Source organism: Tupaia chinensis, unplaced genomic scaffold (assembly GCF_000334495.1).
Source record: "Tupaia chinensis unplaced genomic scaffold, TupChi_1.0 Scaffold143631_1, whole genome shotgun sequence".
Taxonomy (NCBI): domain Eukaryota; kingdom Metazoa; phylum Chordata; class Mammalia; order Scandentia; family Tupaiidae; genus Tupaia; species Tupaia belangeri.
The window spans coordinates 784999-803488 of NW_006203479.1; the positions used below are offsets into that span (position 1 = coordinate 784999).

General features: G+C 40.4%; 1 protein-coding gene across 3 annotated transcripts in view; it reads right to left on the minus strand.

The window, feature by feature from the left end:
- SMARCAD1 (SNF2 related chromatin remodeling ATPase with DExD box 1) overlaps positions 1-18490 on the minus strand; it is a 92486-nt gene that overhangs the window by 11137 nt on the left and 62859 nt on the right. For all 3 annotated transcript variants that reach the window (XM_006164496.3, XM_006164495.3, XM_006164497.3), the window contains 9 exons: positions 12423-12513; positions 7942-8041; positions 6993-7052; positions 6810-6885; positions 5404-5539; positions 3748-3885; positions 919-1014; positions 716-833; positions 405-526 (listed from right to left, as the gene is read on the minus strand). In XM_006164496.3, the coding sequence (XP_006164558.1) occupies positions 405-526; positions 716-833; positions 919-1014; positions 3748-3885; positions 5404-5539; positions 6810-6885; positions 6993-7052; positions 7942-8041; positions 12423-12513 (937 nt within the window). The remainder of the gene's footprint in view (positions 1-404; positions 527-715; positions 834-918; positions 1015-3747; positions 3886-5403; positions 5540-6809; positions 6886-6992; positions 7053-7941; positions 8042-12422; positions 12514-18490) is intronic.

Genomic DNA, 18490 nt, shown 5'->3' on the forward strand with positions numbered 1-18490 from the left:
AGCCGGCAGATGGCATGGTGGTTACAGGTTCTGGTTTCCCACATGGCCAACCTCAGTTCAAGTCCTGAACCTGGAGGCTTGCTTTCTCGCTTTCTCTTTCTCTCTCTCTCTCTGGTCAAATTAAAAAAAAAAAAATGAGTGAATAAATAAAAATAAAATAATTATTTAAAAAAATTAAAAAATAAAAAATAAAATAAAACCAGACTGGTCACAGATTGCTGATCCCTAACCTAGATTACCAGTTCTTCTTGGCTCTTATGTCCCCCAAATTACTTTCCACTTTTGTCTTAAAAATGTTCTTAAATGCAGAGTTAAAGGACTAATATGCCCATGGGGCTCGGGAGCCTGACTGTAACTCAGTAGTGTTAACAGAGCTCAGTGTTTGCATAACACGAAATCCTTACTTTGAGCATAAGCTGAGACATTTCCTTGAGTTTTTCAGCAGTGTAATACTGGCGATGTAGTAAAGGATGATTGGCCATTTTTCTCAACTGCATCATAACATTACACATTTCTGTGTTTTTTTCTGTGAACCAAAGAGTACATATTTTAAAAAGATTCATACTGAAATACCTCAACTTAAAAAACTTTTAATATTATTTTTTCAAAATCTAATTAATTTTTTAACTGAGCAAATCCCATTATCATATGACTATTCAAAATGTAGCCCATACAAGATTATTTTTCACATAATATTGGAAAAATCAGGTTATACCCAAGTTATTAATCGATTTTTTCAATCTGTTGAAAAGATCCAAATAGAGCTGTTCCTGCTTCTCGGACATCGCACACAACTCAATTCTATCTTTCTTGGGAGGCAGCTGCTTGAGAACCTGAGAAAGGAAAACAGTTGAAGACTGTCATTTTAGGGGAAACAGAATCCTCACAATCAGTTCAAAACATGCAGGTAAGAATTACCTCTTCTTTCACTCTTCTGAGAATAAACGGCTTTATGATTTGTTTGGCATGTGCTATCCTCTCCTTCTCATATATGCTTTGTTCATCTGCTGATTTCTAAGCAAAATACAACACAGTCTTTTAGAAGTTATTCATCTAAATGATCATAAATAACAGTATTACACGACATGAAGCCTCACCAGCAGCTTAGTTACTTTCTACAGAAACGCCATTCTAGAGGGAACATCACATTTGCATGGCTGCAACCCACTTCTAGCATTCTGGGGTTTCCTGACCTGCTGCTGTGACGATTTAAACTGTACTAGGTTGGTGACTAAAGGTAACCAAGTGATGGTTCAGTAACTGATTCCTAAGAAACTCTCAAGCTGAAATATGCATGTGCTCACGGGACTGCAGGAGAGGGAGAAATATAAAACTTGCATTATTTTTTTTTTGGAGAGCTTATTTATTTATTTATTTTTGCTAGAGGGCACGTACGTTTGCCAGAAAGACAGTGATACAGAGAGCAAAAAATCATCCCCAAGGGGAATGGCCACGCTGCAATCCTTTCTCCTCCATTCTCCTCTAGGGACCTTGGGCACACATGCACACACGCCTGGAGTGAGTTTAAGCCACCGGGTCTGGGACTCAAACCGCAGTAGACTACATGGGAGTTCAACGACATAGCCATTATGCTAACTGCTTGTCCCAAAACTTCTATTTTTTCATGGAAAAAAAGAAAGCTAGTGCAGGTTGATGCAAATCATGTGGCCTTAAAATAGACAGTGCTTGGCTAGAACTGGTGATTACGGAGAACTAAAAAATGGAGTTTATTCTAAGATATTAAGGAGTCCTATATACTAGAAATGGAGTTCATAAGATCTGTTAAGTCAATTTAAAAACCATGGGACCAGCAGATGGCATGATGGTTACATTGCTGACTCCCAGGTAGATGACCACAATTTGAGTCCCAGACCTATCAGCTTAAAACTCAAGCCAGGCTTGAATGTGTGCGAGCACAAAATCTCAAGAGGAAAATGGAGAAGAGATTGCAATGTGGCCTTACCCCCAGGGGATGATTTCTCATTTTCCATCTGTGTCTTTGGTGAGCACACGTGCCCTACAGCAAAAAACTCTCTTGAAGGAAAAAAAAAAACAAGTAGGAAGGAATTCATCAGTAAACGTTAAGAAGGCAGTTCATCTGCAGTAGAGGTGTATGGCAGAAAAATTTCTGCACATGATATATGATCGAGGACAGAGCTGAGAATACATACGGACACAACGATACTGAAAAATGTGGACAATCCTACGGTTTCTCTAAGTAAGAAAGAAGAAAATTAACCAAACTTTTCTTCTTAAAGAATTTCTTTACTTTTAAAAATTTGTTACTGGGACCAGCAGATGGGTAATTGTTATGTTGCTGAACTCCCATATAGTCGACCACAGTTCAGTCCCAGACATGGCGGCTTCAAACTCACGCCAGGTACATGTGTGTGCATGTACCCAGAATTCTGAGAGGAGACTGGAGGAGAAGAGATTGCAGCGTGGCCATCCCCTCACCAGGGGATTTGTACCTTTTTGTCTCTATGTCTCTTTCTGGTGAGTGCACTCACCCTGTAACAAAAATCTCTCTCTAAAAATAACCCCAAAATTGCCAAGGAGGGACAGTTGTGATAATCAGATGGCATGACCACAAAAAGAGAACATGTTTTGGGGCTAGCAGGTGGTATGGTGGCTAAGGGTGCTGGACTCCCACATGACTAACTATGGTTCAAGTCCTGGACCTGGTGACTTACTTTCAAACTTGCTCTTTCTCCCTCTCTGGTCAAATTAAAATAATTAAATGAATAAATCAAGTTAAATAAAATAAATTTTAAAAATAGATAGAACAGAGGTTTTACATGACAATAAGTATAAATGGGAGGGGGAGCCAGACGAGGGCCTAACAGTCACGTTACGGAACTCCCATATGGCTGATCGTGATTTGAGTCCCAGACCTGGTGGCTTGAAAGTTATGCCAGGTGCATAAACATGTAAGCCCAAGATCTAAGAAAAATGACTGAGGTATGCTCATCTCCCTTGGGAAGTGATTTCTCACTTTCCCTCTCACTCTCTTATTTAAAAACAAAACAAAACAAAACAAAAACACTTGTTACGTCTATAACTTTTAGACTTTTATTACAAAGTGTATTTCCCAAGGCTAGCAGATGGCATAATGGTTTCGTATTGGACTCCCAGGTACTTGACTGGACCTGATAGCTTAAAACTCATTTCAGGAACATGTGCGTGTGTGCCCAGAATCCCAAGAGGAGAATGGAGGAGAAGGGACTGCGGTGTGGCCATTCCCCCCAGGGGGGGGGGTTTCTCGCTTCTGTCTCTCTGGTGAGCACATGCACCCTATAGCAAAAATCTCTCTCTCTAAAAAAAAGTGTATTTCCCAGTCTAAGCATTTTTCGGGATGTTTCAGCTTTGTCCAATTCTACAATTTACACATAAAGCAATGCTAATTTACCTGTTTGACTTCGATACAGAAGACGCAACAACACAGATATCCCCACATATTGTATGTCTGACCTCTTTATCAACTTAATATTGTCATTCTTCAGAAAACCGAAACATTAGAAACCAAAACTTTTGGACACTGATTACAGAAGTCACCAACTTTTTTCTTCATTATATTTTGGCTAATTACTAAACTGATCCAAATATAGAGACATCAAGTATTTAAAATTATTTCACAGAGCATATATACGAAGAAAAGAACAACAACGAAAGACCAAACAGAAAAAGACATAGCCTAGGTCAAACACGAAGTAACATACTCAGGACAAAAGACGCCTATCTACTTACTGTCTTCGAAGAGAACATTCTCCGTATTTCACTGGTGCTGCTGCTGAACATGTGTGGCATGACGAAATTCAGCAGGGACATGAGTTCTAACAGATTGTTCTGTACAGGGGTGCCTGTGAGCAGCAAACGGTTATTTGCCTGTGAATGAAGGCAAAATTTAGATTAGTGGTTTTTAAAAAATTATTTAATTTTTATTTATTTATTTATTATTATTACCATAGGTGTGTTCACTAGAGAGAGAGAGACAGAAAGAAAGAAGGAACATGCAAAAGCAAGCCTGGACTTGAACTGTGGTTAGCCATGTCACCTGCTGGTCCCTAGATCAGTGCTTTTTAAAAGAGCTATTCCCTTCATGGCTATTTTTCTTGGTGAGGGGCAGGGGGTAGGCAGAGGAATTAAAATCATTAATAATGGGCCAACAGGTGGCATAGTGGTTAAGGCACTAAATTCCCACATGGTTCAAGTCCCAGACCTGGCGGATTGAAACTCACATCCAGCTCTTGTGCATGTGTGCCCCAAATCCCAAGACACAGAGGAGAAGAGACTACGGTGTGGCCACCCCCCATGGGGTAATTTCTCTCTTTCTGTCTCTCTTGTCTCTGCAGCAAGTGAACGTGCCCTATAACAAAAATCTCTCTCAAAAAGAAAAAAATTGTTAATATAACATTCTGTGAAGAAAGCCTAATAATTTAGACAAACTAGTATCTGCTATTATCATCTACTGGGTTGTCAGAAAAGTCATGACAAGGACCAGCAAATGGTGTAATGGTTACGTTGCTGGACACCCACAGTCCACCGCAGTTCAAGTCCCAGACCTGGCGGCTTAAGATTCATGCTGGGTGCATGTATATGCGTGCACAAAATCCCAAGAGGAGAATGAAGGAGAAGGGATTGTGATGTGGTCCATCACCCTGTGAGGTGATTTTTCACTTTCCCTCTCTTTGTCTCTGTCTCTCTGGCTAGCACACATGTCCTATAGCAAAAATCTCTCAAAAAAAATTGTTTTTAAAGTCATGACGTATTTTTTCAATGCTAAATTTTAGTACAAACATGTATCTTCACTTTCCTGACAACCCAACACTATAACTAAAGTAGAGAGTGAAATCTACTTATTTGTAAGAATCTTATTTGTAAGGAGGTAACTTGAGTCCTCATACCACTTTATGAAGTGATGAAAGCAGATAAAACTGTACTTGACATTTATAACGTTTATCACATGGAACAGGGGTTGGTAAATCGTGGCTCATGAGCTATAACCCAAAAACAGTTTTTATATTTTTTTTAAAAAAGAACCATTTTATTTAACTTTACTTAATTATTTTAATTTGACCAGAGAGGGACAAAGTGAGAGTAAGAGGGAGAGATTGAGAGAGTGAGAGAGAAAGAAAGTGAGAAAGCAAGCCACCAGGTCTAGTACTTGAACCACAGTCAGCCATGTGGGAGTCCAGTGCCCTTTACCACCGTGCCACCTGCTGGCCCCTGGTTTTTACATTTCTAAAGCAATAAAAATCCAAGTGGGACAGAGACTCTACGGCCCACAAAGCATGACATATTTACTATCTGGCCCTTCACAGAGAAGTCTGTTGACCCTGATACCACGTGCAGTAAACACAGACCCTAAACCGTGTCAGCAGGGAGCACTCGCAGGGCTCTTACGTTAATCGTCATGAGGTGCTGGTAGCGGATGGAGCCCATGTTCTTCAGCATGTGGCCCTCGTCGAAGATGGCGTAATTAAGCTTCAGCCGTCGGAACAGACTGCGGTCATCAGAACTGCTGATCGCACAGTTGTATCTGTTGCCGGCAGAAAACAGAACTGCAGGTGAAATCTGCACGAACTCAGAGCCTAGTGAGATTCGGTGCTTTGGTTTTTGATTTTTTACATTTTTGAGGAGGAGAACAAGGGGAGACAAGTAGTGTCCCTCCCCTGCCCCATCCCAAAGTCCTCACGCCACAACCCAAGCCAGCCTCAGCTGGCCTGAATCCTGAGCACAAGTGTGTGTACCCAGTGTGAAGAGGGAGGCCCCACCCGGGATGTGAACTCGGGATGTTCTCGTGTGGGTCAGCTGGGTTCCTTCTGTACCACCTGTCTGGCCCAAATTTAATGTTCGTAAAAATTACTTTTACTTATATATTTCTAATAGCCTGTACCAAAAAGGAAAGCAGCAGGTAACAGTTGGTACTCAATACTGATAGATTTGTATCTAATAACCACTGATGTACGTGTAATCAAATTATGAAAGCTGCAATGTATAACAAAAGAACATTTTCTCATTCCTTGTCTTTTCTCCACTAAGTACACAGCCCCTCCAGCAAAAATTAAAATAAACAAATAAATGAACAAATGAAACATAGAGCATTAAGTTCTCTGCTAGAAAGTTAATGATAGTCACTGTGATTAACTTATTCAAAGTTGTACCTGTCGGGACTAGCGGAGAGCATTAATGATTACGTCACTGGTCTCCCATGTAGTCGACCATGGTTCAAGTCACAGACCTGGCAGCTTAAAACTCACGCCTGGCACACGGGTGTGTGTGCCCAAAATCCCGAGCAGAGAATGGAGAAGGCGCTGCAGCATGGCCATCCCACTAGGGGGTGATTTCTCACTTTCTATCTCTCTGTCTCTGTGGCAAGTGCACACACCCTATAGCAAAACTCTCTCTAAAAAAAAGTTGTATTTGTCATTTCCATTCTAATTTTCCATTGAGAGAATAACATTGCATTATCTGCATTTTAAACACTTACTTCAAGTTAGAAATGTAAGTAATTTTCAAGGGTTATCACATATTTAACTAAATTTAAGTGAGCAAAGTCCTACTATAATACTATGTTTAAATTAAGAGGAGAAAACCTGTTTAATGCCCACCATTAGTAAGCAGATATACTAATCAAAAAATCTCTAATATTAGTATTACAAAACAAACTAAAAAGAAAACCACCTGAATCCTTGACATAAATATCCCATTACTTTGCTACCCAGTTCACAGCATAAACTTTACTACGTGTTACTACTACAAAACGCTGCGGGTTGCACAGATCTCCTCCCCAATTTCTCAACACTTACGTGGTCACAATTACATTGTAGTCCTCGTATTTACTATGAATGTTAAATCTAATTTGTTTCCGTTCTTCTTGAGAACCTAAAATTTAAAAACAATATACACGTTTTGACTGTATTTGTTGTACTTTACTATATTTTAACGTTACAGAAATATCCAAAGTTAAAAATAAAATGATATATTCTTACCATAGTAACAGAGCACATTTAAAGTGGGGCACCATAAATTAACTTCCCTTAACCAGTTATCTATAAAACGAGAGAGAGATTACTTGCATTGGCTGAGATAAAGTTTGACAAGTTCTGTTCATTGCTCCGTCACAAAATGTAAACGTGATTCACAAATTTTAATCACAAATTCTTCATAATATGACTGTTCATGATTAAAATTATCTTGACATTTTTGAGGAGTCAGCAAAATGAAAGGGACAAGACCAACTGTTAGTTACAGGTAGGTTTTAACTTCCAATGTTAAGAGATGGGGTTTTTGTTGTTGTCACATTTCCTATATATAAACATTTTCTTACTCTAACTTCCAGTCAACTGACAAAGAATGGAATGGTACTCTGATTAAGAAAAGGGATTTCAGGGCCAGCAGGTGGCATGGTGGACAAGGTGCTGGACACTCCCACATGGCCAACCATGGTTTGAGTGCCGGACCCGGTGGCTTGCTTTCTCGCTTTCCCTCTCATTCTCTCTCGGTCAAATTAAAATAAAAGAATGAATAAATAAAATTAAATAAATAATTCTTTAGAAAAAAGAAAAGGGATTCTGTATCAGGGATTAGTTATATACTTTCTGATTCAGTTAAGTGTTTAATTATAAATTCATAAGCACTTAAAATAACTCAAAAGCATTATGAAACAAAAATAATCTTATAAATGGTCCTTGCTCTGTAATAATTTAAAAACAAGAATGGACTTTTATTTATTTTCTTTTAAAGATTGGCAATATAACCAAACATACACATACATATATAGGCAAAAAGCCTAAGAGAACCATAAAAGTTAATATTCATCTCTTCAAACTAAAATCCACACACACACACACACACACACACACACACACACTCGCTTGCTCTCTCCTACTTATATAACACACTATGAAGTCAAACAGAACTGTGCCCAGTGTTACAAACCTATTGTTGAGGCCGGAACAACAATCAAGTGAGGACCTTTATTGCCCTCCTGATAAAGGTATGCCAGGAATGCAATGGCTTGAATAGTTTTTCCAAGACCCTAAAAATTGAAAATGTAAAAGACAATACGTAAATTTAAAGTAAACAGCAAGTAAATATTTAAGAATACAAAAGAAGGAACCAGCAGTTAACATAATGGCTATGTCGCTGTACTCCCACGTAGTCGACCGCAGTTCGCGTCCCGGACCTGGTGGCTTAAAACTCACGCTGGGCGTGTGTGCATGCATGCCCAAGATCCTGAGAGGAGAATGGAGGAGAAGGGATTGCGGCGTGGCCATCCCCCCTGGGGGGTGATTTCTCACTTTCTGTCTCTATGTCTCTCTCTGTCTGTCTGGCGAGCGCACGCGCCCTATAGCAAAAACCTCTCCCCCCCAAAAAAAAGAATACAGAAGAAGGAGTCTTTCTGTGCTGGCCTCATTTCTTATTTCTCATAATGCAACTCTAAGAATTTCTACTATGTTCTTGGTTCTCCAATGACAGGATTAAGCCAACACGACAAACGATGCTATAATTTGCTTTAATGAGCAGGAGGGATGAATCGTAGTTGCTAGTGCACTTATGACACATATGAATATGTAAGACTTTTTTGCACTGCACAGCAAGAATATAATTCTGGGTACTGCTTAAGTACAGCGAATATTTAACATGTACTGGATGGACTGGGGACGCTGCCCTATGACTGAGCTAACATATGCCTACTCTATTAGCTAATAATTCCATTCTTAAGAATATAAACAAGAGATGGGAGAGCATGTGTCCACAAAAGAACTTGGGCAAAAATGTTTATGTAGTTTTTCTCAATAGCCAAATACTGGAAATAACCTAAGTAATACATCTACCAACAAAAGAACAGACAAACTATAGCGTATCTGGACCATGGGCCCCCATAGCACAGGGTGATGAAAATGAGGCATATTGCTGAGATAAGTAAGAACAGAGAATCTCAGGAACATTATGTACCCCAAGAGTCCCAGGAATTTGGAGTATACTGTATAACTGTACAACCAGAGATGATTAAGCCATAGTGGTAGCTATCAGAATAATGGTGGTAAGAATGGCTAGAAAGAAGCATGAGACAGCTGGTCCTGAAGCCTAGCAGTTAAGGGAGCTGGATCTTACATGGTCAACCATGTGGTTCGAATCCTGATCCCGGCATATTGAAAAACACATTAGGTACTTGAACATCTGTGCCAGAAATTCCAACAGGATGGGAGAAATGGAGAAGAAAGAACTGTGACTGATCAAGTTCTTTGAGGGGGTGCTGTTAGCTCCCTTTCTGGATAGTAAAACTACCCTATGCTTTACAAACAAAAAATGAATTATCTGGGATATTATGAATCTACTCTGAGTGGTGATCATATGTGTAAAGTCACTAAGCTGTACATGTGTGCATCTTACTGCAAGTAAATCAGGTATCAGCAAAATACTGGGGTTTTTTTAGAGAGATTTTTGCTATAGGGCATGTTCACTCGCCAGAGAGACAGTGAAAAATCACCTCCTGCGGAGGTGGCCATGGCACAATTCCTCTCTCTTCTCTCAGGACCTTGGGCATGCAGGCACACCTGGCATGAGTTTCAAGCTGCCGGGTCCAGGACTCAAACCACAATCGACAACGTGGGAGTCTAGTGACAATGTGGGAGTCTGGTTTAATCAAAGGCTACTGAAAGGTTTAGCTCCTTAAGGGAGCTAAATGTTATCCATCTCTTACGGACTGAACTGTGTCCATTCCCAACACACACATTAAAGCCCTACTCCCCAGTGTGACGGTTTTTGAGATAGGGCCCTTGAGGAAATTAAGGGTCAGTGAAGCGATTAGGATGGAGACTGAATCCAGAGTGACTGGGCTTCTTGTAAGAGACCGAAGATGCACATACACAGAGAAGGCCACGTGAGGACACAGTGAGAACGTGGCTGTCTGCAGGCCAAGGGGAGGAGCCTCAAGAGAAACCAAACCTGCCCACACCTTGACCTTGGACATCCAGCCTTCGAACTTTGATTTCTGTTGCTTAAGCTACTCGGTCTGCAGTATCTTGTTACAGCAGCGCTGGCTGACTAAGCCAACAACCTATAAATAGTTCTGCTTTATGGGTTACCCAAACTAGTTCCATACACTATTCACCTCATTTGATAAAATACTATCTTATGTAGAGAAATAACTTACATTTTAATAATGTTATTTCTGAGAAATTAATTAGGTCATTTGGCAACAATCAGAAAGCATGTAGGGACCAGCAGATGGCGTAATGGTTGCGTCACTGGACTCCCATGTAATTCATGAGTTTCAAGCTGCCGGGTCCAGGACTCAAACCACAATCGACAACGTGGGAGTCTAGTGACAATGTGGGAGTCTGGTTTAATCAAAGGCTACTGAAAGGTTTAGCTCCTTAAGGGAGCTAAATGTTATCCATCTCTTACGGACTGAACTGTGTCCATTCCCAACACACACATTAAAGCCCTACTCCCCAGTGTGACGGTTTTTGAGATAGGGCCCTTGAGGAAATTAAGGGTCAGTGAAGCGATTAGGATGGAGACTGAATCCAGAGTGACTGGGCTTCTTGTAAGAGACCGAAGATGCACATACACAGAGAAGGCCACGTGAGGACACAGTGAGAACGTGGCTGTCTGCAGGCCAAGGGGAGGAGCCTCAAGAGAAACCAAACCTGCCCACACCTTGACCTTGGACATCCAGCCTTCGAACTTTGATTTCTGTTGCTTAAGCTACTCGGTCTGCAGTATCTTGTTACAGCAGCGCTGGCTGACTAAGCCAACAACCTATAAATAGTTCTGCTTTATGGGTTACCCAAACTAGTTCCATACACTATTCACCTCATTTGATAAAATACTATCTTATGTAGAGAAATAACTTACATTTTAATAATGTTATTTCTGAGAAATTAATTAGGTCATTTGGCAACAATCAGAAAGCATGTAGGGACCAGCAGATGGCGTAATGGTTGCGTCACTGGACTCCCATGTAATTGGCCACAGTTCGAGTCTCAGACTCAGCAGCTTAAACACACACCAGGCACGTGTATGTGCGTGCCCAAGATCCCGAGAGGAGAATGGAAGAAAAGGGACTGCAGTGTGACCATCCCCCCTGTGGGGTGATTTCTCACTTTCTGTTTTTCTGGTGAGTGCACATACCCCACAGCAAAAATCTCTAAATAAAAAAAAAAAAAATCTCTAAAAAAAAAAAAAAAAAAAAAAAAAGTGTGTAAAGCAAAGTTAGGACCAAATTCCAGGTTTGATCCCCAAGTCTACCATATAACTTCTTTTTTTTCTAAAATTTTTTAAGAATTATTTTTAGACTTTATCAATATTATTTCCAGTTAGATCAGAAAGACAGAAAGCTAACAGAGCTGGGACTTGAACCATGGTCAGTCGTGTGGGAATCTAGCACCCTCAGCCACCACACCACCTGCTGGCGCCCCATCATACAACTTTAATGCTTTGTATTACAATATATATCTAATTTCAGCAAGCATTTTGAAATCCTGTATATATTATTCATGTCTCTATTAGTAAAAAGATTATTTGTTTTAATGATAATATGATGTGTAAGAATATGTCTTAAAGTACTAAAAATCGCCTTCCTTAGAACCTAACTAGGAAACAAGAATCACTATTTTTGTTCATTTTTATTCTGGGACTCGGTCTGATACACAATACAAATACATATTTATGTATTCTTTAACTATTTATCCACTGAGTATGACTCATGTTTTATAAGTATTCCTTCAAGTAAAGCTGGAAGAAGAGAGGTAAATGTTAAAGGTCAGCTTGCTATAGGACAATACCAGGACTATTAGCTCCTGTAGGAAACTTCCTGAGTTAGCCAATGTGATTCGGGAAAGATCAGACTCAGTGAGAGAGCTAGTCTCTCTTTCAGAGAGACGGAAATGATGTTGCTGACCCTTTGTGGCTGTACTAACTGACAAAGACAGGAATCTAAGTTACATGAAATTGAAGAGGCATTACAGAAGCACATACAACGAAACCTCACTTAGGGTAACAATGAAAACTTTACAGAAAAAGCATTTATATGTACGTATATGCACATGTACACACACACACACACACACACACACACACACACACACACACACCTCTACAGAAGAAAAAACTTTAGAAAGATATACTAAACCAGCACTTGCGATAGAATGATGGGTGAAGAATGATGGGTGACTTTTTTGGGGGGGGTAATGTCTAATTTTTGACACATATTTATTATTTGATCATCGGAAAGACAATATACCACTTTTCATACTGGGGAGATGTGAAGAGGCTGGAACTAAAATAAGCAATAGAAAACAGAGAAGGTTGAGAAATGATAAGATACTGAGAGCAGAGAAACACAGAGGCATTTTTTGAATGACAGCAAGGACACTGAATGAGAAATCCTAGAAATAGAATACACTTACCATTTCATCTGCCAAAATGCCGTTCAGTCCATGTTTATGTACCAGCGCCAGCCAGTTCAAACCAACCTTCTGATAGGGCTTGAGTGACAGACTGGTAAAGAGAGTTACAAATACTGTAGCTTTACATGTGCACTTGTGTTGTCACACGAAGTTTAGGTTCACAATATGCATAAAGACTAAAATGCCTAGTTTTAGCCTTACCTTTTAATCTGCTGTTATAAGCTATGGATGTCTACTTAATAAACGCAAAACACAGTATGTTTTTAAAATCTTCTTGAACCTCCATCCTGTAATTATCAATTTATATCTTCTGACAATAAGAATAGCATAAAATATGTCCCTATTTGGTCATAATGTAATGCCTCCAAATTAATTCTAAAATGATCGGAGTATTAAATATGATAAATATTACTAAGCTAATATTTATACAAGTAAATGGAATTACATTGATTTGATATGTAGCATATTAAGGAGCTTAAGTATTAACACAAAAAACACAAGCACAATTTTTGAGTTTGCCAAGTCAGTTTAATAAACTCTGAACGCATGCCAGTCATCCTAATGTCAGTGGTATGCACAATTCTGGAGTGCTGGGACCAGCAGATGAAGTAGCAGTTACATTGCTGGGCTCCCACGTAGATGACTGTAGTTTGAGTCCTGGACATACTGGCTTGAAAATCATGCTCACGATCCTGGGAAGAGAATGGAGAAGGGACTGCAGTGTGGCTAACCCCCCTGAAAACAAATTCTGGAGTGCTGATGTACATGTGGTTTGATGTATGTACTATTCACGAATGTAATTTTGCTTGACATCAATGACTATCAGTGGGCAGAAAGTAGCATACAAGGCCTGCCAGTGGCATGGTGACTAAGGCGCTGGATCCCACATGGCTACCTGCATGTCTGGACCCAGACACTTTGGAAACATGATAGGTGCATATGTATGCATGGCCAAAATCCCAAAAGGAGGGAGAAATCATGGTTCAAGTCCCGGACCAGGTAAGCTTGTTTTCTCACTTTCTCTCTCTCTCTCTGATCAAATTAGAAAAATAATTAATAATAATAATAATAAATAAAATTAAATAAGTATTCTTCAGAAAAACTTTAATTTAGAAACATAATCCAACTAACACTTGGGAATGACTTGTTTGGAAGGTAATAGAGGAGTAATAATAGATGAAAATAGTGCTAGCCCCATGGCCTAGTGGTTAAGGGAAACCAGATCCCACAGAGTCGACTGCGGCTTGAGTCCAGGTCCTGGGAGCTTAAGAGAATAACACTGGGCACGTGTGCATGCATTCCTCAAATCTGACAGGAGCTAGAGGAGAAAGAGGGACTGCAGTGTAACGACACTGCCCTGGTTGAGAGGGGGCAGGCTTCCCCACCCCTAAGCACATGTGCCTTCTGGCAATTATTAAAAATATGGGTGAAAAAAGTTTTCTTTCCTAAAAGTCCAGGCGGTTACATCCTAGTAACAATGATCATTCATTGAACATCTATTATACATAGAACACAGAGAAAATATTCTCAGACATCACCTCATTTCATCCTTGAGGTACTAGTTATCATCATTTAAAAAATGAAAAAAACCCAAAGCTCAGTAATCTGCCTGAGGCTGCACAGCTACAAAGAATTAAGGCTGAGAGTTTAATTCGGGAAGTCTCTCTAACCCTGAAGTCCAATTTCATAGTCACTGGATAGAACATATACCACAACATGAAAACCCAGGACAAGGCCATCTTCCCGTTCCCAGCTTTCATCTGTCCCCTAACTTCCTCTTACTCATCTTGTCTACGTATACTAGACGTAACTATGGGCATGTTCGGGGGTCAAAATCTGAAATCAAAATACTGGAGTTAGAATGCAGTAAAGGAGATGGAGCCGAAAGATGTTTATCTTGGGTGAGAACCTATGTTTCTCTATAAAAAAAACATCCCTGATCATTAAAAAACACCTTAAGGGGGGCCAGCAGATAGCATAGTGATTACATTGCTGGACTCCAATATGGTCAACTGTAGTTTGAGTGCTGGATCCAGTGGCTTGAAATTCATACCAGGAACGCGTGCCTGCATGCCCAAGGAGGAGAATGAAGGAGAAGGCATTGCAGTGTGGTCATCCCTTCGGGGGGGAGGGGGGGGCGTTCCTTGCTTTCTGTCTCTTTCTCACCAGCAAGCATACACCCTATAGCAAAAATCTCTCTCTTAACAACCACCATCACCACCATCATCACTTAGGGCCAGCTGATGGCATTATGGTTAAGGTAGCTGGATCCCTTATGGCACAGTTTGAGTCCTGTACTCAAAGGCTTGAAAAACATGCTGGGTGTGTATGCATGCCAAGCCCAAAATCCAGATGGAAGGAGAAGTGAAGAGACTACAGTGTGATTATTCCTCATAGGGGGTGATTTCTTGCTTTCTCCCTGAGTATCTCTCTGGATAGTGCATGCGTTCTCTGGCAAATTAAATAAAGTATAGGTAAGAGGAAAAATCAACATCATTTCTAAGGTCTTCACAGTCTTGATAAATTTTTAAAATGTCTTGTACCTTCTCAGCCAATGTAACTTCTATGTTACTATTTATGTTATTAGTTTTAACTAACAATAAATAGAACATATTGTCACAGATATTTTAGTTCCTGATCCAAAAGAATTCCTTCTGCTACGGTAGTGGCCAGAGTAAATACTAACATTTAGCACATTCCACATTGAATATATTACTTCATTTAATCCACAGTATAAAGGAAAGTCATGATTGCCTCTTTTTACAGATAAGTTCCCCGGGGCTCAGAACAGTATCTTGGCCAAGGTGCAGTGGTAAGGCCAGTCTGTAATCTGTGTCTGAGCCTCTGTTCATTCCCTAACCACTAAATAGCAAAAATGAGAAAGTTCTCTGACCCACCCAAACCATGGTCAACACTGAGGTTCTCCATTATTTTCAAGTTCTTCCCCAGGCTTTAGCCATAAGGTTCACATTCCATGAAAATGAAAAACTTGACAAAGAGGGCCTATTTTAAACGTACCCAAAAGCCAACGCACCATTCCAACATACAACCTGCCACAGACAGTCAAGAAATACCTTTAATAAACAAAAATCACTCAAATTCTTCATCACCCACCAATGCTGAGAAGACAGCCCATCAAAATATTTATTACACATCAAATTTCTGAAAGTGACAGGAAAATTTTAAAAGCATCTACTACATAAAATGTTTCACTCAAAAAGAGCTTATTCAAAATCACAAAGTTTGGTAAGGTATTTTGATCAGGATATTAAATACTTTATAATATTGTCTTATTTATAAGCAACTTTCCATTGCTTAGTGTCACAAAAGTGCTGCCCATTAGACACTTCTTAGAATGCAAAAAAATAATGAAAATGCAGTTTAGACAAATATCCTTTTAACCTAATTCATTCATATGACAAATTTTTAAAACAAGGTAGCCATATTCTTTTCTCTGTCAAGTTCCACTACTCAGATGCCATATAATAGGTCCCGTTTCTTCAGACACATAACAGTTTCATAAGAATTTTCATCACTAGGGACTAGCACACAGTGTAATGATTTCGTCTCTGGACTCCCACATAGTCGACCACAGTTCGAGTCCTGAACCCGGTGGTTTAAAAGTCACAAGGGGCGCCTGTTCACATGTGCCCAAGATCCAAGAGGAGAATAGACTGTGGCACGGCCATCCCCCCTGGAGGGTGATTTTGTGCTTTCTGTAGCTATCTCTCTCTGTCTCTCTGGTGAGTGCATGTGCCCTATAGTAAAAACCTCTCCTTTAAAAAAAAAAAAGAATTTTCATCACTGCACATAAACCCCAGCCACCAATTTACAGACAAGAATGCAGAGATTGATTCAGGTCTTCTAAATTAGCTAAGTGCTGTCTTCTCCATAGAGTACTACAATTGACTCTAAACTGAAGGTTTTCTTCACTAAAGAAAAAAATTACGAACATGTCTGAGCTCATGAAAGAAAATGAAACAGCATTTATCTTAGTTTTTAAGATAAAACTCTCTCGGGAACCAGCAGTTAGTGTAATGGCTATGTCACTAAATTCCCCCGTGGTTCGCATCCTGGACCTGGTGGCTTAGAACTCACGCCAGGCACATGTGCGTGCGTGCCCAAGATCCCGAGAGGAGAATGGAGGAGAAGGAATTGTGGCGTGATCATTCCCCCTGGGGGGTGATTTCTCACTTTCTGTCTCTATGTCTCTCTCTCTCTGTCTGGCAAGTGCACGCGCCCTATAGCAAAAACCTCTCTCTCTCTCTCAAAAAAAAAAAAAAGATAAAACTCTCTCTTCAGACAGTGACTTTAATTTCTTCACAGTATGATTATTACGTTGGGTTTAAATCTGACAGATAAATTAGTTTCAAAATTATTTTAAAGGTGGGAAAGGCCTGAAATAGCAACAGGAATTTGTGTTTAAAATGCAAAAATTTACACAGGGCTACTTTCCTGTTTGAAGCAGTTCACAGAAAACAGAGGAGGCACGCTGTCTGGCCGAAAGCTGGTGTCCTGTGTGATGTGGCTGCTGGAAACGCACACCACCAGCCCGTGTAACAGAGGCATTCAAAGGCGAGTATTTCGCCCCAGTACCTGGCAGCAGCCAACCCACACCTGCAGTACCGTGACGCAGTCGGGTCACAGTCAACAGTCTCACAGCCCCTACTGACAGGACTGGGTGTCATCCTGCTCAGCTCAGGAGGGAAGAGATCAGAAGAACCCTGGCAGATTCGGTCACAAGAAGACAGGAAGCACGTGACCAAATAAACTAGGGGGAGAGGGGCGCTTCAAAAAATTCATGAAAAAGTGCTTGAGATGAAAAGATTATCCATGGATTTCCAGATTTTTTGGACCAAAATAAGCCTTTTCCATGAATTTTTGAAGTCTAATACACTGAACAAATAAGACATCTTGGGACCAGCAGTTAGTGTAAAGGCTATGTCACTGGACTCCCATGTAGTCGACCGCGGTTTGTGTCCCGGATCCGGTGGCGTAAACTCACGCCGGGCACGTGTGCGTGCGTGCCCAAGATCCTGAAAGAAGAATGGAGAAGGAATTATGGCGTGGCCATCCCCCCTGGGGGGTGATTTCTCGCTTTCTATCTCTCTGTCTCTGTCTGTCTGGCGAGCGCACACGCCCTGTAGCAAAACCTTTTCAAAAAAATTAAAAAATAAAAATAAAATAAAATAAATTTTAAAAAAAGTTAAGACATCTTAATTAGCTAGCCCAGCAATTTTAATTTAGAATTTTTTTTTTTTTAACTGAGATTTTTTGCTATAGGATGTTGTGTTCACTGAAAACACAGGGAGAAAGCAAGAAATGACTCCTTAGGTGGATGGCCACACCACAATGCCTTCTCATCCTGGGATTTTGGGCACACAGGCCCCCCCCAAGGTCAGCACAAGTTTCAAGCTCCGAGGTCTGTGACTCAAACCATGGTCGGTCATGTGGGAGTCCTGTACCTTAACCACTATGCTACCTGCTGGCTCCTAATTTTTACATTTTAAAGTAAAGGTTATCAAGCCTGCTCTGGGCCCAGTATTTAAGGGAGCCAGATCTCATGTGGCTGGCTGGTGGTCTGAATTTCAGTCCCCATAGCTCAAAAACCATGCTGTGTGCAGGCCCAGCAGGTACTGTGGTGGTTAAGGGGCTAGACTCCCATATGGCTGACTGTGGTTTGAGTTCTGGATCTAACGTTTTTTTTTAAAAAAAATCATACCAAATGCATGTGCATGCTTGCCCAAATCCCAAGAGGAGAATGCAGGAGAAAGGACTGCAGTGTGGTCATGCCCCCCGGGGTGATTTCTCACTTTCCCTCTCTTTCTCCAATGAATGTCTGCGCCCTTTGGCAAAAACCTTAAACAAACAAACCCACATGCTTGCTCAAAATCCAGACAGGAATTCAGGAGGAAAAAGGACTATGGTGTAACCAACCACTACCTACTTAGGGGTCCCTCTGAAACCTCATCTCTGTCAAGCACACATGCCTTCGAGCAATTACAAATAAATAAATAAAATAAAGAGTATGAATATAATAGTTTTGAGCACAGTATACTTATCTGAAA